Source organism: Zonotrichia leucophrys, chromosome 15 (genome assembly GCF_028769735.1).
Source record: "Zonotrichia leucophrys gambelii isolate GWCS_2022_RI chromosome 15, RI_Zleu_2.0, whole genome shotgun sequence".
Taxonomy (NCBI): Eukaryota; Metazoa; Chordata; class Aves; order Passeriformes; family Passerellidae; genus Zonotrichia; species Zonotrichia leucophrys.
Window position 1 is genome coordinate 3782244 of NC_088185.1, and position 20840 is coordinate 3803083.

The 20840-nt window shown below is 49.5% G+C and overlaps 1 protein-coding gene across 6 annotated transcripts in view; it reads left to right on the forward strand.

Annotated features, from left to right (window-relative positions):
- The window catches only part of RPH3A (rabphilin 3A), a 32017-nt gene extending 19116 nt beyond the window's left edge, over window positions 1-12901 (forward strand). For 5 of the 6 annotated variants that reach the window (XM_064726614.1, XM_064726619.1, XM_064726617.1 and 2 more), the window contains 13 exons: window positions 1314-1448; window positions 1553-1651; window positions 1930-1980; window positions 2055-2258; window positions 2855-2934; window positions 3484-3558; window positions 5656-5765; window positions 6344-6470; window positions 6882-6938; window positions 7958-8109; window positions 9138-9219; window positions 9621-9717; window positions 10543-12901. In XM_064726614.1, coding sequence (XP_064582684.1) covers window positions 1314-1448; window positions 1553-1651; window positions 1930-1980; window positions 2055-2258; window positions 2855-2934; window positions 3484-3558; window positions 5656-5765; window positions 6344-6470; window positions 6882-6938; window positions 7958-8109; window positions 9138-9219; window positions 9621-9717; window positions 10543-10673 — 1400 coding nt within the window. In that variant the 3' untranslated portion in view covers window positions 10674-12901. The remainder of the gene's footprint in view (window positions 1-1313; window positions 1449-1552; window positions 1652-1929; window positions 1981-2054; window positions 2259-2854; window positions 2935-3483; window positions 3559-5655; window positions 5766-6343; window positions 6471-6881; window positions 6939-7957; window positions 8110-9137; window positions 9220-9620; window positions 9718-10542) is intronic. The other variant, XM_064726616.1, reaches the window with a different exon arrangement.
- Window positions 12902-20840: the final 7939 nt, after the last annotated feature.

Consider the following 20840-nt stretch of genomic DNA (forward strand, 5'->3'; position numbering starts at 1 on the left):
CCCTCCATCCCACCCTTCCTTTAGCACAAGTTCTGATGCCCCAACTGATGATCTCTCTCTCCCCATGCAGCAGCAGGTGGGGAGAAGCACTTTATTAAGGCAATTTAATCACTCCCTTAGCCCCAAGGGCAGCTTTTATTAATCCAGACTGCTCCTGGAGTCGGGAATGCTTTGCCAGCTCCGCTCATCCCTCCCAGTGCTCAGCATGCTCCTGCCGTGCCCATGATCTTCCTACAGCTCCCTCGGAAAATTATTTATTGCACGGCTCTCTCTGCACCACGGGGCTCCTGCTCCTGGCTGCTCATTCCCCCCTCCTCTCCCTGCTCTTCAGCATTCCCGGTGTTTTTCCCTCTCTCCCTCCTCCTCTCCCCGCCACAATCTGTTGCTTTGTCCTCACGCCCGGTGACCCTGAGAGCCCAGCCAAGGAGAAAGAGCCCATTTATGTCACGGCAAAGATTTATCCCTGGCGTCTCCAGCAGCAGCCAGGTGAGCGCCGGGACCTTTTCCGTCACGTCCGCGGGGTCGCCATCCATCACCCCGGAGCGCCGGGCTGCGATGGATCCGCTGGGACTGCTGGGTGATGGAAGGGAGAGGCACAGGCAGCTGCCACGGCTGTCTGCTTAACAAATGGGAGGTGATCGGCTGAAGGAAAATAGGATTCACCCCTCTGATGGAATGTGGAGCTGTGGTGCCATCAGGGGTCTAATGGGTGCTGAGGATCGGGTGATGGATACCTCAGGCCTTGTTTTTCCGTGTCCTTGGGGATTTCCTGAGCGCAGGGTTGATGGTGCAGAGCCCTCCTGCTGCAGTGCCCAGAGCTCGGAGGTGCTGCCGCAGTGGCCGTACCCATTGTCCCCCTGAGATGGTGTCTCGGGATGAGGGAAGAGACGAAGATCTGACTCCATGTTTCAGAAGGCTTGATTTATTATTTTGTGATATATATTATATTAAAACTATACTAAAAGAATAGAAGAAAGGTTTCATCAGAAGGCTAGCTAAGAATTGAATAAGAAAGAATGATAACAAAGGTTTGTGGCTCAGCTCTCTGTCTGAGCCAGCTGGACTGTGATTGGCCATTAATTAGAAACAACCAACATGAGACCAATCAAAGATCCACTTGTTGCATTCCACAGCAGCAGATAATCAATGTTTACATTCTGTTCCTGGGGCCTCCCAGCTTCTCAGGAGGAAAAATCCCAAGAGAAGGATTTTTCATAGAAGATGTCTGCGACATCCCCCTGCTGCTGGCACCCAGGCCAGGGATGGCAGCTCTCTTTTCCGGCCTCACTGCTCCTTCCTCCCTCTCCCTGCAGGCACCGAGGGCACAGCGGCCGCCCGGGGGAGCCGCAGAGTGGCCGAGGGCCGGCCGGGTCCGTGTGGCAGCGAGGACACCGCTGGGGACAGCGATAGCCGGGACTACGCTGAGAGCGGCGTCAGCAGGAGCCCCGGTGAGAGTGATGCTGCTCCTGCATCCCTGGACGGACAGATGGATGGACACAACGCCGGGAGCCATCTGCGGGTGCTCTCTGCTTATTGTCCCCTGTCCTTGCAGGTGTGAAGAGAACCAACTCCGTGCAAGGCCAGCGGCCACCCCCGCCGGCCACCGCTGTGGCCACTGCTGGATCTGCCCCGGCAGCAGCGGCACCTGCAGGTGGGATGGGGATGGGGATTGGGATGGGGATTGGGATGGAGATTGGGATGGAGATTGGGATGGAGATTGGGATGGGGATGGAGATTGGGATGGGGATGGAGATTGGGATGGGGATGGAGATTGGGATGGGGATGGAGATTGGGATGGGATGGGATGGGATGGGATGGGATGGGATGGGATGGGATGGGAGTGTGGCCAACGGTTCTGTCCCTGGGGACACCCCACGGGCTGAAGCCACCAGGGGATGTCCCAGGTGCTGATGCCACCTCTGTCCCCAGCAGCAGCAAGGCCAGGTCCTGGGGGTCCCACCCGCTTCCCGGACAGACAAGGTAACCCCGGGGCGGCTGTGGGGGGCTGGGGGGCATGGCGGGCCAGGGGCTAACAGGGTCCCCCCTTCTCGCAGCGAGCCCCCCAGAGCCGGCCCGTGGAGCTGCCAGGGAGGAGCGGGGAGGGGGCTTGGCTGCGCCCCCCGGCAGGGAGGACAGGCCGGGCTGGCAGCCCCCTGCCCCCAGCCAGCCCCAGCCTGCAGCCCCGGCTCCGCAGAGGCAGCAGCAGCCCCGAGAGGAGGAGGAGGAGGATGCCAACAGCTACGACTCCGATGAAGGCAGTATGTACCCGGGAAGGGAGGGAGATTCTTTGGGAAGTGTGGGATTTGGAGGAGGGTGGGTGTGACTCGGGTTGGTGTCTAGGAGGGAAAGTCCTTGGGGATGATGGGTGGGAGTTTGATGGGGAGGATCTGTGGTAGAACATCCTGGGTGAGAAGAGCTGCTGGGGTTGGGATCAGGTGCTTGGATTGGAGCAGCTGATGCCCTCTGTGCCTGCTCTTCATCCCTGGGATGAAGGAGCATGAGCTTGAGATGGTTTCCAGGGAGCCAAGAGAGGAGCCAGGTGCTGAGCCCAAGCTGGGGCATCTCCTCAGGGCGATCCAGGGTGGAATTGCTGTTGGTAGGGTTACTCCTCCTTTGCCTGGAGAATATTGGAGTCAGCTCCAGAGCCCCAGGCTGCTCTCCTTGGGCTGTGCAGAGTTCCCAAATCCGCCTGGATTTGCGGCGCTTTGGCCGCTGCCAGCACAGTGTCACTGCATTAAACAGCTTTTACATTTGACCCGCAGATCTTTCTAATTATTACTAATCGGGGATGATTAAATGCAGTTATTGGCTGGGGTTTTAACGAGGTTGTTTCCTCCTTTTCCCTCGCTGTCAGCCACGCTGGGAGCTCTGGAGTTCAGCCTGCTCTACGACCAGGACAACAGCTCCCTGCACTGCACCCTCATCAAGGCCAAGGCAAGAGCTCCTCTTTTCATTCCCTTTTTCCTTATTTAAACCCATCTGGCTGCCAGTTTCTCTGGTGCAATGGGAAGGAAGCCATGTGGCTGCTGGCAGAGGCTGCTCCCTTGGGAGGCTCCAGGCACAGCTGCTCCTGGCTGGGGAGGGTTGGGGGGCTTTTCCTTGTGTGGATCCAAAGGATCTGTGGGAGTGGTGATGCCCTGGAACAGTCCTCCCAGAGAAACTGTGGCTGCCCCATCCCTGGGAGTGTCCCAGGCCAGGTTGGACAGGGTTTGGAGCAGCCTGGGATAGTGGAAGGTGTCCCTGCTTGTGGCAGGGAGTGGATCTTGGTGATATTTGAGGTCTTTTCCAACCCAAACCATCTTGTGATTCTACAATGCTGATTTTTCCTGGGGTGAGTTGGTTCAGCACATCCTGGCACCCACAGCTGCTCAGGGCAGAGGCTCTTGGGTCACTGAACACATTTTCTCTTTGTGTTTTTTCATGGGCATTTTTCTCTTTGCTGAAGGAGGATTCACATCCTATGTCTCCTTTATCCTTGTATAGGGCTTAAAACCAATGGATTCCAATGGCCTGGCTGATCCCTATGTGAAGCTGCACCTCCTGCCTGGAGCCAGCAAGGTGAGGCTCTGCCAGGTTTGGTGCTGGGGATGGAGCAGAGGTTTCTCAAATCAGATCAGGTTTTCCCTGTTGATTTCTCTGCTTGCTGCTGTTTTCCCTGGGGGTGTCTCTGAACAGGGAGGATGCTCCCAGATGCTCTCCCAGACCCGAGGAACAGCTCATCCTGCAGGCAGGAATCTGCTCAGGGATGGAGGGAAGCTCCAGAGGAGGCATTGCTGTTAATGCATCACAAAACATCTGCCCAAAAAATCTAATTATGCCCAGGGTTGGAATTATCCATTTGCTTGGAAGATGCAGCACGTTTTTGTTGGAGCTGTGGGGAGAGAACTGTGGGGGAAACTCTGGCTCCATGACGGAAATTCCTGGAAATTTCCCTCCCCAGCCCAGCTGAGGTGATCTGGGTGGGCAAATCTTGAGGAAGGAATGACCATTAGCAGTGCTGGCTCTTTGTTTAGAGGGTGCAGCAGAGTTCTGCTCAGAGGAACCAGGAGTAAAACCAGGGGAGAACTGATAATAAAATCATTGGATTGATTTTACAGCCTTGCTTTATGCATGGGGTATTGGTATTGTTCAGAGGAAATCCAGGTGTGATGTTGGGAATTGCTTTGATTTCTGCTGCTCTCATTTGCTGATATTTATTTTAATTTTTTTTTTTTTAATTTTGAACGTGTGGTTGTGAAAGACACACAAGCAAGTGACAGCTCCTCAATTCCTCACTGTCCCCTCCTTTAGACCATGAGAGCTGTGGCCTGAGCCCCCACATCCTGCCCTGGGCACCTTTTCCCCTCTCCTTGAGGGAATAAACCCCAGGGAGTGACAAAATCCAGGCTCTCCCAGCCACCACATGTCACCAAATTCCTGATGCTTGTGCAAAATTCCACCTTGATCCTCCCTGAGAGCTCACCTGTGCCAGCTGTGACGGGGCACCCCTGCCAGGAGCTGGGATTTGGGTAGAGAGGAATCCTGGGGTATTGGTACCACCAATATCATGGACAGGACGTGCCTTGCCTTGTCTGGCCTTTGGTGCTGAACCAAATGGTGGCAACTGTGGTGTTTCACCAGAGACACTTTTGCTGGCTGGGTGTGTGGTGTTTCACCCCATTTTTGGCTGGCTGGGTGTGTGGTGTTTCACCCCAGAGACACTTTGGGCTGGCTGGGTGTGTGGTTTCCACCCACAGACACTTTTGGCTGGCTGGGTGTGTGGTGTTTCACCCCAGAGACACTTTGGGCTGTGGGTGTGTGGTGTTTCACCCACAGACACTTTGGCTGGCTGGGTGTGTGGTGTTTCACCCACAGACACTTTGGGCTGTGGGTGTGTGGTGTTTCACCAGAGACACTTTTGCCTGGCTGGCTGTGTGGTGTTTCACCCCACAGACACTTTTGGCTGGCTGGGTGTGTGGTGTTTCACCCCATTTTTGGCTGGCTGGGTGTGTGGTGTTTCACCACAGACACTTTTGGCCGGCTGGGTGTGTGGTGTTTCACCCCATTTTTGGCTGGCTGGGTGTGTGGTGTTTCACCCCATTTTTGGCTGGCTGGGTGTGTGGTGTTTCACCCCACAGACACTTTTGGCTGGCTGGGTGCTGCACTGGGCCCGTGGGGACAGGTCCAGGCCTGCAGGAGCTCTGGTGGTGCTGGGATGGAGATTCTCCCCATAACAGGGGCTGCTCCTCAGGTTTCCCTCTGCTGGAGAAGCTTTAAGGGGATGGTGAAGGAAAGGAGTCGGTTCTGATGGAGGGTGTGGATCCAGAGCTTTATTCTGGCCCACAGGCCTCTGAATGCAGCCCCAGCTCCAACAGAACTCCCTGAGCCCGTGGTTGCTGCTCCTTTAACCCCGAGGAGAGAGGGCAGGGAAGGGGCAGGGAGCCACCAAGCAGGTACAAGGGACAAAGGACACCTGGATGGCCCAATGTCCCCCCAGGGGTAGAGGGCATCCTGTGAATCTGCCAATCCTGGAATTCCAGGGCTGACAGACAGTGCTGGGAGGGGAAAGGAGAGGTGACTGACACACCTGGGAGGGAATTATCTTGGGAGGGACCCAGGGTTCTGGGGTAAACCCTGAACTCACACCGATTCCCCTGTGTTTGTGCGACCCCACAGTCCAACAAGCTGAGGACGAAGACGCTGCGCAACACCCGGAACCCGGTGTGGAACGAGACCCTGGTGTACCACGGCATCACCGACGAGGACATGCAGAGGAAAACCCTCAGGTAAGGCCAGCAGGAGCCCAGGCGTGCCACAGGGTTGGGTTTGGGGTGTCCTCACCCACAGCACCACCCCCAGGAGTGCAGGGGGGTTTAGGGCTGTGAGAAATGCAGTTTTGGGTTGAAATCAACATGAGTTTGGTCATCTGGATGATTGTTAGAAGAGAACTGGCATTTTGACCTTGTAATTTAATAGTAAATTATTGATTTTGCTATGATTTTTATCATCATAGAGATGTGTGTCTCTGCTGATTTGTCAATAACCCGGGGAAAAAAGTCCATATAAATATCTCTTTCAATTTATGGCTCTTTTCCCCCTTAGAAAACTTCCACCTCTTGATTTCTTGCCCCATCACAAAGCAAATATTAAAAATGTTGATTTTTTTTTTTTTTTTTTTTTAAATCAAGACAGAAATTTGGGGGTTGACGGCTGTTGTTCAGAGGAAATCCACATCAAGGGTGGGTTTGGGGGATTTTGTTTTGTTTTTCCCTCCCCCCAGCAGTACCTCTGCAGGGATGGGTTTGACTCTGGAGTCAGGCACTGCTCCAGCCTGGTTATGTTCCCCTTTCCCTCTTCCCTCCAGGATCTCCGTGTGTGATGAGGACAAATTTGGCCACAACGAGTTCATTGGAGAAACCAGAGTTGCCTTGAAAAAACTCAAAGCCAACCAGAAAAAGAACTTCAACATCTGCCTGGAGAGAGTAATACCAGTGAGTGTCCATGAAAATCCCTTCTGTTCCCTTTGGAAATGGCACCTGAGGGATGCAGGGATGGGCTGGAGGTGCCTGACTTCCCTGGCACCTTTAGGAGTTGTATTCCCACCTGTGCCTGGGCTGATGTGACATCCCAAGGCCAGGAGATAAGAGCCTGGTGGGAATCCATGGGAAGAGACTCCAGGGCCTTGCTCCTGTTGGCATTGCCAGCCCTTGGGGATGGATGTCACCGTGGAGGAGGGCACAGGTTGCTTTGTCCTCCGTTGAATCCACTGGGATGGGGATTGATGGAGCAGATGGAGATTCCTGAGGCTCTTCCAGGAGCTGCATTCCCAGGGTTTTTTTTGCTGTGGGATGGCTCCTCTCCCAGTCATTCATGGCATTCTCCTTGTCCCTTTCTCATCCCAGACGAAGCGTGCCGGAACGACCGGCGCATCCCGTGGGATGGCTCTGTACGAGGAGGAGGTGAGTCCTTGGAGCAGCACAAGCTCCATCCATGTCCTTTCCACCATCCCTTGTGTACAACCCCATTGTCCCCCTGTCCCAGCAATCCCACTTTCCTTGATGTCCATCCCATCCCTCCTCCTCCACGCTGACTTTTCCCTTCTGATGCAAGAGAGGTTCCTTTGCACAAGAGATGGCTTTGGAGGGAAGTAACTGAAAGGAGAACAGGGAGAAAGAGGCAAAATTAGGAAAATATAATATTCAAAGCCAGCTCTGATCTTAGTTTTGTTTGCTGCACCTTCATTCTGAATGGAATTATCAAATGGGCAATAATAACCCACAATAAAAATAAATAATAAATAATTATATATACGCACACACATAGGTGACATAAATTATAATTGAAACACAGTCTGCTCTGTCTCATAGAAAACAAAATTAATTTCAAACAAACAAACAAACAAAAAGAAAAAACTGACTGAAAACTTGACTTTGAAAACTGCACTCTGATCTGACAGAAGCTTGGCTAGGAGAAGGAAAAATTAAGGCAAACAGCTGAGCCAGAGGAGAGATGTGAGGGAGGAAACATCATTGCCACATTTGACGCCCACCTCTGTGGTGGTGTTCACAGGGGTCCCAGGACGAGGGAAGAGATGAGAATCTTGACTCGGTGTTTCAGAAGGCTGATTTCTTATTTAATGATATATATTATATTAAAAGAAAATTATATACTAAAACTATACTAAAAGAATAGAAGATAGGATTTAATCAGAAGGCTTGAAAGGAAAAGAAATGGGATGATAATAAAATCTTGTGACTGACCAGAGAGTCCTGACACAGCTGGACTGTGATTGGCCATTAATTAAAAACAACCACACAAGCCCAATCACAGATCCACCTATTGCATTCCACAGCAGCAGATTATCATTGTTTACATTTCCTTTCTGAGGCCTCTCAGCTTTTTGGGAGAAAAACATCCTAACGAAAGGATTTTTCCATAAAACACATCCGTGACACGCTTTTGGCGGCTCCTCCCGCAGGTGGATCGCGGCGGGGACGTGGAGGAGCGGGGCAAGATCCTGGTGTCCCTGATGTACAGCACCCAGCAGGGCGGGCTCATCGTGGGCATCGTGCGCTGCGTGCACCTGGCGGCCATGGACGCCAACGGATACTCGGATCCCTTCGTCAAGCTGTGAGTCCCCGGGGCTGGAGCCGCCTGCTCTCCTTCCTCTGCAGCAAATTAAGGGAATTCAGGGCGAATCTGGTGTCACCGGTGTCATCCTGCGGGTCCTGCTCGAGCTTCACCTCTGGTGGTGTCCCCAGTGTGGGTGGTGTTGAGCTAGCCCATGGGTCTGTCACTCCCCAGTGCGCAAATCCCTGTGGAATTGCCCCATGGGGAATCCCAGAATTGTTAAAGGCTGGAAGAGACTTGAGGAGTCCAAGCTTTGACTGATCACCTTGTGTCTGCAAGCAGAGGGCACGTGGGGGATGTGGGGTGGGTTTGGGGCTGGTGCCAACTTCCACTTACCAACTTCGAACTACCAACTTCCAAATTCCAGCTTCCCCGGGATCCATAGGAGTGGGATTCCCACCCGTGACTCACCAAGGGTGTGGTGGGACTCCAGGGACAGTGGAAGCTGGGGGAAAAGGAATCCTTCTCTCCAGCTCTGACCCACCCTGGCTGCAGGACAGAGGTGGCTCTGTGTCCCTCCGTGCCCTGCTTGCTGCCCCATAAACCCACATGGCTCCTGGGAATCCTGTGGGGTTTTTATCCCAACCTCGTGAGCTGCACCACAGAGAAATCCCGTAACCATTCCTGGTTTTTTCCTTTGCCTTCATAAAAACCCTCAGTTCTCCCTAAAACTCATTCAGTGCCTCTCATGCTGAACATATTCTGCTCATCTTTTTGTAGCTCAGTAGAGCTGAGCAGCTTCCCTTCCCAGTCTCTCTTAATTTGTTGCATTTTCCATTTCCAGAAACAGAAGATGGTGGCTTTATATTTTTAAATCAGTGATCTAATTAATCCCAGCCCTAAATTGAGTTCTGGATCTGCAGCCAGGCTGCACAGCCCCAGCCCCACACTTTTCCCACATACTCTGGAAGGTGGGAGGAGAGACTGGCTCTAAATAAATCTCTTCCAGCCCAGAAGATCACTTTTTAAGCTTATGAACTCCCACTGTTCTTGCACTTGAATTTTGAGCTGTTTTCTGTTGCCCCCAGTTGGCTGAAACCTGACATGGGAAAAAAGGCCAAGCACAAGACACAGATTAAGAAGAAAACGTTGAATCCTGAATTTAACGAGGTATGGATGGATATTTTTTATATTATTAAATCAATTCACTGAGTGCTGTGTTGAGTGGAGGAGGTGGAAGACAAACTCCCCAAGCTTTGGCTCTTTGCTCAAGCTCCTTTCCCACTCCTGTGCCCAGGAATATTTTTGGGAATGACTTTGCCATGGCAGCACCACACACCCTGAAATCTCCCTGCATCCCAGCTGGGCATGTGGGTGGGATCAGCATTCCTGGGGGTGGAAACTGGAAATTCTCCGCTGGTGCTGCTTTGATGGGACAGCTGGAAAGGGCTCACGTAGGTGCAAGGGGTGAGCTCAGCCCCTGGAAAAGAGGTGCCACAGGGAGGGAGAGCTTTTCCTTCATTAATTCCATTAATTACTGCAGCTTTTAGGGGGTGTTTTCCTTTCTGCAGGAGTTCTTCTATGACATCAAACACAGCGACCTGGCCAAGAAATCCCTGGACATTTCCGTCTGGGATTACGACATCGGGAAATCCAACGACTACATTGGTGAGCCTTGAGCTGGGAGGCTCTGCCCTCTGGGGCAGGGTTGGGTGCCTGGAATGGGGTTTGCTGGATGTCAGGGGGGTCTGGGTCACCTGCCCAGGTGGGATGATGGAATCTGGTGGGTGCATCCCCCACACTGCCCCACCTCCAGCATCTTTTGGGCAGGAAAAGCATCTCCAGGCGTTTCCATTAGATTTTTGAGCCAGAAGATGGAAAAAGCATTGCAGGGTGTGAGGTGTGTGCCCATGGCAGGATTTCCTGGCACATCAGCACCACTGTGGTTATGACTCCACAAAGGGATAATCAATGCTACTTACTCGAGGTCACCAAATGTGGCAGCATTCTTCACTCAGGGTGACTATTCAACTTTTCAACTAAATGTTGAATTTGCAAGGCAATCTTGACATGGGAAGAGATGAGAATCTTGACTCCATGTTTCAGAAGGCTGATTTATTATTTTATTATATATGTTATATTAAAAGAAAATTACATACTAAAACTGTACTAAAAGAATATAGAAAGATTTCATCAGAAGGCTAGCAAGCAATAGAAAAGGATGATAATAAAATTTTGGATTGACCAGAGAGTCCAAGACAGGTAGACTGTGATTGGCCATTAATTAAAAACAACCAATCAAAAAAAAAAAAAACCAATCAAAAATGCACCTGTTTCATTCCACAACAGTAGATAATTTTTATTTATGTTTTGTTTCTAAAGCCTCTGAGCTTCTCAAGAGAAAAAAATCTTAGCAAAAAGATTTTTTCATAAAACATGTCCATGACAGCACCATCTCTGGATACAAACTCTGCTCTTCTCCCCTCTCCCCAGGCGGTTGCCAGCTGGGAATCACGGCCAAGGGCGAGCGCTTGAAACACTGGTACGAGTGCTTGAAGAACAAGGACAAGAAGATCGAGCGCTGGCACACCCTGCAGAACGAGAACCACGTGGCCAGTGATTAAAGGGAGCCTCTGCCCAGCCCTCCCTGCCCTCTGCCACACCCCTGTAGGTCCCTGATGTCCCCAATGTCCCCGATGTCCCTGGTGTCCCGTCTTCCAGCGCAGCCACGCCTTGCTACAGCCTCTGATCCCAGGGTCCTCCTCCTCCAAACCCCCTCCACTGGAAACTCCCCCAGATCTTTTCTATTCTCCTTTATTTATTTTCAGCTGGGGGAGGGAGGCTGTTGAGTTCTCCTGGTGTGTAATTTTGGCAAGCAATAGTTCCCTCCTGACTGTTCCCCCCTCTCTCTCCGTTCCCGTCGCGTTTCTGACGCTCTGTGTCCCTCCAGCCTCCGCTCCTCGCGTCTCCCCATGGAGGAGATGGGAGTGCTGGGCTTGGGAGCATCAGCCTGTCCTCGCTTGTGTGATCTCAATACCTCAGTTGCAATAAGGAAAAAAAAAGCTCCTTGGCTTTGGTGTGGGTGTCACCGTTCGCCTGGTGTCCGTGTCGTCGTGGTTAGGCCAAAAAATCCGGTGTCACCGGAGCCATCCTGCGAGTCCTGCTTGAGCTTCTCCTCTGCTCTGGCCCACCTGAGCAATGTTGTGGCACATCCTTTGCTGAGAAGATCCACCACCACCACCATGACAGCGACAAGGAGGGTTTAGGGAGCTCTGTGCTCGCAGGGGAGCAGGTTTGGGTTGGTTTTTGTCCTTTCGCCCGAGGAATTCGGGGGCTCCGCTGCTGTAGGAGCCCAGCGGTGTTTTAGGGTTGTGACTACCTCCTCCTCACCCCTGAGCTGTGTAGTGGTGACTGGCCGAGCCCTGAAGGGCTCCTAGGTCCCCTCAGACCCCTCCTGCTCCCAAGGATTTTCGGTTCCTCAGGAGGGAAGCTGAGGGAGCTGCTTCTTCCCCTCAAACCCCTGATGTGTGCAAGGATTTTTGCTTTAAACCTCCACAACTCCTGGAATTAGCTGGAACAATCTGAGATCTTCCAAACTTGGGTTGTTTTGGTTTGGTTTCCTTTCGTTTTTCCCAGTTTTCTGCCCAAGAACCCCTCAGCCTGCACTTTAAGGATGGCCTGGAGCTGTTGGATCTGGTCTGGACAGCAGGAGAGCACAGACTCTCTGCATCTGCTGCTGCTGCTGGGCTCTGGAATCTTTCCCTGGCTCTGGAACCATTCCTTGGTTTTGGAACCTTTCCCTGGCTCTGGAACACCCCAGGCCCTGTGGATAGGAGCACACTAAGCACTAATGGAATATATGGAATTTTCTTGTCACACTGAGCATGGTGTGTGAAACCTCCCCCTGCACCCTCTGCTGCTGCTGCCCTCTCTTTGAGTTGGATGAGTTCTGGTTTTCCTGGTATTTTCTTTATCTCCCCCCAGCCCCAGCAGAAATCGCTGATGTGCCCTGGGTGACACAAACCCCAGCCTGGCACAGGTTTCCCTCCCTCCTTGGATCTCCAGGTGGGAAAAGCCAACCCAACCCACCCCAGAGGGTCCAGACAGAGCTGGGAATCCTCTTCCATCACCCCCAGGTGATTTGATGGTTCTTGGGGTGGAATGGAAGAGGATACCTGGAAATTTTCCTCTTTTTCATGGAATTTTTGTGCCACTCAGGGTGGCATCCCTGAGCTAGGACCAGACTGAAACAATTCCATTTTTTTGGACTGTTCCCTCTGCACCCCGTGCTGAAACCTCCCTGCTCCAGGCCCAGCTGAGCTGTGGGATGGTGGGATCCAGGATCAATGGTTGGATTCTCCCTTTTTCAACCTTAATGACTCCAAGTTGCCACCACCCTTTCCAGAGGGATGGACCTGGCCCAAAAAATTCCTGTTCATACCCAGAGCAGCCCTTGGGCACGGAGCTGTGCTGGGGAAATGTGTGGCTGAGGGTAAAAAAATCTTTAAAAATCATTATTTAAGAAATTCTTTAATTTCTCCCAGTCCTGCAGCAGCCCAGCCTCCTTTGTATGTGCAGAACAACTCACTTGAGGTTACCCTTTTCCCATCCTGTATTCCCATCCCTGTTCAGCCTGCTTTCTTTGGGAAAAGGATACTCAGATCATCTCTTTGCACCTCCAAAAATCAAGTGCAACTTGCCAATCTCCTCAGTAATGTGCAAAACCACAGCCCTGGTCTCTGCCCCCTCCTCTTCTCAGTTTTTCTGATGGTTATTCCTGCCCTGAATGAGTTCTTTTTGTTGTAAATAAAGCATGCACCTATGGATTGGGAATGGTGAAAAACAAACAAACGGGGAAAAAAAAAAAAAGGCAAAAAAAAGAAAATTAAAAGCCTCTTCTACTGCTGTTTGCATTCAGACTCGCATGCAGTGATTTTACAGCCAAATATCAGTTTACAACTGTTAAAGAGAAAAAGAAAACCTTACACAGGAATTAGAAATCCTCCAGTCTTCCGCTGCATGCAGCACAACATCCTCTCTTGATGTGGTATCTAATAAAGTGAGACTATTGGAAAAGAACAAAAAAAATTACTGATTTTTGGCTTCTTTCATTCCCTGTGAGAAGAGGAACCTTGTGGGGTGGACAAAGGGGCTGGTTCTGGGAATTTCTGGTGGGTTGGGGCTGCTGGAATTGGGTTGGAGATGTGGAGAAGTTTGGGGTGGTTGGGAGGGAGATCCTGGCTTGGGGTAACAGGAATTCCGGGGTTTGGGAATATCCTGGGTAAAATCATGCAGGTTTAAATCATCCACGGGCTTCCCTCACTTGGTGTCTGGGAGTGAAAACCCTGAGGAAAAGCAGGAATGGTGGTGGGAGAATTTTTTCCTTCTCAGTTCCCTCTCGCCCCAAGTTTGGGAAGGAGGAGCTGCTCCCTTGAGGGTGACAGCTCCAACCAAGAAAGGAATTCCTTTTATTTATTTTCTTTTATTTACTTTTATTTATATATTTTTATTTCCTTTTATTGGGGCGTTTTTAGGCTCAATTCCCAGGGCAGGTCTGGTGGGTGTCACGGACATATTTTATAAAAAATTCCTTTGCCAGGACTTTTTCCTCCTGAGAAGCTGGGAGGCCTCAGGAACGAAATGTAATCAATAATTATCTGCTGCTGTGGAATGCAACAGGTGCCTCTGTGATTGGTCTTTAATTAATGGCCAATCACAGGGTCCAGCTGTCTCGGACCCTCTGGTCAGTCACAAGATTTTATTATCATTCCATTCTTTTCCTTTGCTAGCCTTCTGAGGAAATGCTTTTTCTTTCTTTAGTGTAGTTTTAGTATATAATAAGTAGTGAATAATAAATATTTTAGTAAATAATAAACAATAAAAAACTATAATAAATACTTTAGTATATAATAAACATATAATAAATGAATGAATAAATTATTAGTATATAATAAATAGTATATAATAATATAAATATATTTTATTTATTAATATTAATTTATTATAAATAATGTTTAAATTATTTATAAATATTAATTTGCTTTATAAATGTTTATAATTAGTATTTATTAATATATATAAATTTATATTATATTAATAATATAATAGTTATATATATATATAATATCTAATAATATATAAATATAAATAAATATATAAAAATAAATATATAAATAAATAAATATATAAAAGTATAAATAAATTTAAATATATATATATATAAAAATAAAAAATAAATCAGCCTTCTGAAACACGGAGTCAAGATTCTCGTCTCTTCCCTCGTCCCGGGACCCCTGCAAACACCGGGCCGGTGGCGATGCCCGGAGACAGCAGCAGATGTCACTGGAGCTCCAGGCATGGAGCAGGGAGGAGGCACCGCAAGGATGTCCCGATATTTTCAGGAATTTGGGAAATTTTGGGGCAATCGCTCCTCCTGCCGCCCAAACCTTCAGCGGCAGGGAAGAGTTGAGGCTTTGTCCTCTGGGAAAAACCTTCCCAGCAGCCTTAAAACTGAGCTTTAACTTCTTTTTATAGTTTTGTTTTCCAGCGTTGTGTTCTCCTCGTTGATTTTTCCTCCTGTTTTCCATTTCCAGCAGAGAAATCCCAGGGGAGGAATTCCAGTGCCATCCAAGACCTCCCAGCCAAGAAATCCAACCCAGGAGGTCCCAGCAGGGACCATCCAGCTGAAGAGATGGATTCCAGAGATGAAGATTGGGATGAGAATCCTCTGGGATGAAGGCGCTGTGGTGTTTGTGGATGAGGCAGAACCAGCCGTGGTTGGTTGGTTGAGAATTCCTGCATGGAAAATTATTCCAAGGAGGGATTCTGCTCAATTCCATGGGAATAAGAGAGGAACATTTATTCCCTCTAATTCCTGTTTCTCCTCCCATTTTCTTCTCAGCCTCTCCAGGAGGAATTGCAAATTTGGCTCGTTCAGGACCATCCTTTGAGTCTCCTGCTTCTGTAGGCGGCTCCCCGGTTTTAATTCCAGCTCGGCACATCGGAACCATTCTGCTCTCCCAGCCCCTTTCCTCCTGTGCTCATTGGATTTGCACCTTTGGAGCAACCAAAATTTGGATTCCCATCCTGGTGCTGGCCAGGCCAGGCAGGAGCAGGAATTTACAGTGGTTGGGAAATCAATTCCAGTTTGTTCTTCATCCAGGGGGCTGGAAATGGGGATGGCAGCAGCTCCTTTAGCAGCTGCCAGGACCTGGGGCAGCTGATTGTCTCCTGTGGCATAATTCATTTAAAATTCTATTTTATGGAGCTCTCCTCATCTCCTGCCTGATCCTGGGGCATCAGGAGCAGGACAGAAACCTTCCCTGGCTTCCCATCTCCTGGGAGGAAAAAAAATAAAATAAATAAACCAAGCTTTTCCTCTTTAACATTTCACTTAAAAAACAGAGGAGCTCAAATAAATAAATCCCTCCTCTATCCGCTTTTCCAAAAGCCAGCGGGGAGAAATCTCTTTATCTCCCAGGGCAGAGATAACAATGTAATTAGGAGCTGGGATCAATGGCTCTCATCTCATCAGCCTCAAATAAATGGTTCTGTTCCCACCCCTCCTCTGGGCTGCTGGCCACTGCAGTGCTGAGGGTCTTGCTGCCATCTGGAGAGGCCATGAAGATTTTCCTGGGAGGAAAATCTGAATTTTGGGATGTTTATTCCACAGGGGAATGTTGGATCTGGAGTAGGAGAGGCCAGCGGAGACCCCCAGGGGATGCTCAGCTCTTCCCGTGCCAGTGAAATACTGAGCTGTGTTTGAGTGGTTTGAGAATTTCCTGACTTTTTTGGGGAAGGAGAATCCAGACAGTAAATATCAGATTTTTTTTTTAATTTATTTTTTTTATTGCAGGCAGCAGAATGGGAGTGTAACTTACGGCAGTTGGAGAGAGGAGTGGTGAGCAGCTGCCATAAATCCCAGATTCCAACAGACTCCACACTCCAAGCATGGGAAAATGGGAAGGGAATTGGAAAAGAAAAGGGAATCTGATTAAGCCCAGCTTAAATATTAACTGGGCACAACGGTGACTGGTTTGTACTGGGAAAGAGCCCAGGAGATGGAGTCAGAGTGAGGGATGGACCTGGTGTGGGGATGGGATGGGATGGGATGGGATGGGATGGGATGGGATGGGAATGGGATGGGATGGGATGGGATGGATGGGGATGGGATGGGATGGGGATGGGATGGGATGGGATGGGATGGGATGGATGGGATGGGATGGGATGGGATGGGATGGGATGGGATGGGATGGGATGGATGGGGATGGGATGGGATGGGATGGGAATGGGATGGGATGGGATGGGATGGGATGGGATGGGATGGGATGGGATGGGGATGGGATGGGATGGGTGGGGATGGGATGGGATGGGATGGGATGGATGGGATGGGATGGGATGGGATGGGGATGGGATGGGGATGGGATGGGATGGGATGGGATGGGATGGGATGGGATGGGATGGGATGGGATGGGATGGGATGGGATGGGATGGGATGGGAATGGGGATGGGATGGGATGGGGATGGGGATGGGAATGGGGATGGGATCTCCAGCACACAGGAACTGTCTCAATGCCACTCTCACACTTAACTGGGATAATTTGTGCACCTGCCCGTGCTGCCCAGTGTGGAAAGTGGCATTTCATTAGAAACAAGCACAAAAATCCAGCCTTTTCCACCCGGCTCCCGTCACCCCCTGGCTTTGCTTCCATGGGTTTTCTATTTTCCAGCCAACCCCACTCCATCCCAGCCTGGCTGTGGCGCTGAGCTCACCTCAGCTGTTCCTGGGGATGCATTTCAAAGAGCAGGACACAGGGAATGGGTTTAAACTGGGATGTTCAGCTGGGATCACTCCCTCTCCCATTCCCTGCCGCGTGCATCCAGCCCTTCCCATCCTGCTGTTGCACCAGGACCTGGAAAATTCCTTTTTCCTGGAATCCAGAGGGGTTTTGATTATCTTGGAGTGGAAAATGAGCCTGGCAGGAGCAGGATGGGAGCTGGGGAGCAGCAGGTGCTGCACCCTCAGTGTGGGGACACATCCACACCTCCTTTGGGGACATTTTGGGAATGCTGGGCAATGAATGCAAGCCCCCAGCAAAGGTCATGGGTGGATTGGAAAGTTCAGGATGCCAGGGTGCTGGATGGAGCAGCTGGAATGAGGCTGGAAAACTGCATTTTCTGCTTTCAGAGATCTGAGCAGCTCCCTGAATCCACCAGGGCTGCAGAGATAACGGATTTCTCAGGTTTGCTGGGAAAAAAATCCCCGCAAACTCCTTTCAAAAGCTGCCTGAACAAAAAGGGAATAAAAGCTGTGACAGACAAAAAGGAGAAAAAAGAAAATTTAATTTAGTTCGGGTCAAAGGGAATTGCCACTGAGAAGCCTTGGGGGTGTTTGTAAACAGGATGGGCCGAATTTGAGAGGGAAGGAGCCTGAGAAATTCGCGGGTGTCTCTGTCACTCCTCTTTGTCCCCTGATGAGGGTCAGCATCGTTAATTAGGGGCCAGCTGATCGGTATCTCCCTGATAAGAGCCCTGTCATGGAAACCCTGAGTGCCACAGCCAAGATCTCCAGAGCCTCGGCAAATCAGCGCTTTATTCAGCCTCCAACAAAGAGTATTTTCCTTTCAAAACCCGAGTTATTCAGCTCCGTGTGACTCCTGCTCCTTTGTAAAGGCAGGTGGCACTTCCAGAGGGGGAGTTCAGGCCCTGCCTTATCTCCAAAACTCTCCCAAAGGATGAGTTTCCAGGAGCTCTCACCTCGCTGGAGATCACACCTTTCATCCCCAGCTGCTCCCAGGGTGTTTTCAATGTCTTGGCCTTGCAAATTGGCCGTGATGGAGCAGCTGGAAAGTTTTTTTCAGGGGAACAAGGCTTTGGAGACCGGCAGGAAAAGCGGGAATGAAAACCTGCCTGAGGGAAAAGCTGCTCTGCCAGGTGTAATCGAGGTAGGTTATACCCCTGGAAAATGCATTTCTTTCATCCCTGCAAGGGCTCAGGGTGGGGTTGGGGCAGCCTGGGACAGTGGAAAACAACAGGAGGGAGGAATGGGGTGGATTTTAATTTCCCTTCCAACCCAAATTTTTTCTGGGGTGTGAAAAATGTGTGTATTTTATGGTTGGCTTTTCGGAAATATTAAAATGAATATTATATGTGTTGTGTTAGAAAGTAATGCTGTAATAATTCTCTTAAGTAGTGTGTTAAATATAGTTTTAGGCTATAAAAATTGTTAAAATAGAAACTATGCTATGTAAGATGCTTTGTTTAACAGAAAGGGCTTGCAATCACAGGACACCTGAATCTTTCAGAGAAAGAGAATTTATTGTTCTTATCAGAAGAAATGAACTTCTTCCCACCTCGAAGGCGCTGCTAGGATTCGGAGGAAGAAGTTGATGCTGACCAGACAGAATCCTGTGTTTGAATGGAATTTCTGCTTCATGTATGAAGCGTATGAATATGCAACAGGTTATTGTTTTTAAGGGTTAATCCTTTGTTAACGGGGATCCTTTTTTGCTGCCCAGAAAAAGGTACCTGGACTGTCCATAACTCTTTGTATTTATTGTCTCATATTGTCCTAATTCAAATTGTCCAAATTATTATCACTCTAATTGCATTACTATTTTTATAACCATTTTATTACTATTAAACTTTAAAAATTTTAAAAACGAGTGATTGGCGTTTTTCACCAAACCTGGGAAAATGGGAAATAAAGCCCAGCAGGTGCCTGGGAAGGGCTCAGAGGAGCTGGCAGGCTCCGGTGCTCCAGGATAACCCTGGAGTGGGAATCTTATCGATCTCCTTTGTTTTACAAGCGCCGCTGACGTGATGATATTTGGCAGCGGCGTTAACGCTGAAACACGAGCCGCGCTCGGGCCTCGTTATCTTTAATTGTTTGAAAAATGACCCGGGCATGGCGTGGGTGCCCTGGAAATCATCCCGGGGCGGAGGGGGAGGGAACCTGCTGGTGGGACACAAGCGGGGGTCACTCCGCCTTTTCCCAACGCCTGGACGCCAATCGCTCGTTTTTAAAATTTTTAAAGTTTAATAGTAATAAAATGGTTGTAAAAATAGTAATACAATTAGAGTGATAATAATTTGGACAATTTTGATTAGTACAATATGAGACAATAAATACAAAGAGTTACGGACATCCAGGTACCTTTTTCTGGGCAGGTACCTTTCTCTCTTTTTCACGAGCCCGAAAAAGGACACACGTTAACAAAGGGTTAACCCTTAAAAGCAACAGCCTGTTGCATATTCATACACCTCATACTGGATGTGGAAATTCTATTAAAATACAGGATTCTGTTTGGTCAGCATCGACTTCTTCATCCGAATCCTAACAGCGCCTTTGAGGCAGGAACAAGTTCATTTCTTCTGAAACGATGGATGGATGGATGGATGGATGGATGGATGGATGGATGGATGGATGGATGGATGGATGGATGGATGGAGACCCAAACCACCTCTACTCCTTGGTGGATCTGTTCCTGCACCGATGGAGCTGGGATTGGGAGCAGCACCTGGAATGTTGCACATTTATTTAAGGGATATCCAAGGGGGGATAATGGACTGATTATCCCGTGGTTCTGGTGTCCATCTCTCCTGATGGAGCTGCTGACATCCCTGCTCCATTTTCGAGATGAGCCAGGCTGTGGGTAAAATAATTTGCTGAGAATCATTAACGTAATGATGGAGGTTTTGGATAAACAGCTGCTGAGCCTGGCTGGGGGGAAAATGAGCTTAATTGTGGCTCTGGAAAAAGACCGGGAAAAGGGATTGGGATGAGTGCTGGGGGGTTTGGGGGTATCAAGGCTGGGGTCTCCTCCCACATTCCCCAATTCCAGCCCCATCTCTCTCTATCCTGAAGGTGGAAAGGAGCAGGAATGAGATGGGAGCACCAGGATCCTGCCCAGCCACGGATTTATGGATAAAACCCCAGGAACATCCCAGCCCTGCTGCAGGGTCAAAGGGGAAACTGCAAAGCAGCTTAGGGACCTGGAGCTTTTCCTATTTTTGGAAATATTGGAGATGACGGGAAGTGGCACTGGGCAGGAGGAAGTTCAGAGTGAATATTCCCATTTATCCCAGACAAGCAGGTTTTCCAGGAAAGGAAATGTCAGCAGCTCCATCTTTAGGTGTCGTTGCAATCCTTCTATTTTTATCAGAATTAACTTTGGAGCTCTAAATGCCAATAATTAAACCCAAACAGCCCCAGGATCAGGTGCCACCCCCTGTCCCCAAAGGGGCCCTGGCCCTATTATTTGAAATTGATGCAATTATTCTTCTGGCAGAGTAATAAGTTTCTGTTCTGCAGTACCCAGCGGACCCTAAAGCAGAACAAATGCTGTAATAAACCCAGGATGGGCCTTCCTGGAAGCCAGAAATTCGGGTTATTATGGAGAGGAGCAGGTTTGGGAATGTTTAATAAATGATTGCCTGGTATTTCTTGCTCATAGCCTACCTCTCTGATTAGTAAATGTTTTCTGCTCGCTGATTAACTTTGTTTATTTCTTAATTAGGTTCAGGGCCGGCTGTCTCGTGGTTCCCAAATAATTGTTTGATTAATGGGCCTGGATTTGCATTTTCATTAAGCCCCCACCCCAATTAGCAGTGCCAGAACAGGCAGATCTGGGCCCTCAGAATGGCAATTTTAGCCCATTAAGTAATAACTGTTCTATTGATCAGGGATAATGGAGCACAGGCAGTAAATCCATGGCTGAGCCACAGAATTCCCGGGGGAAGTTTGGGAATGCGCCCCAGCTCCCTCTGCCTCCACACGGTCATTAAGGGGT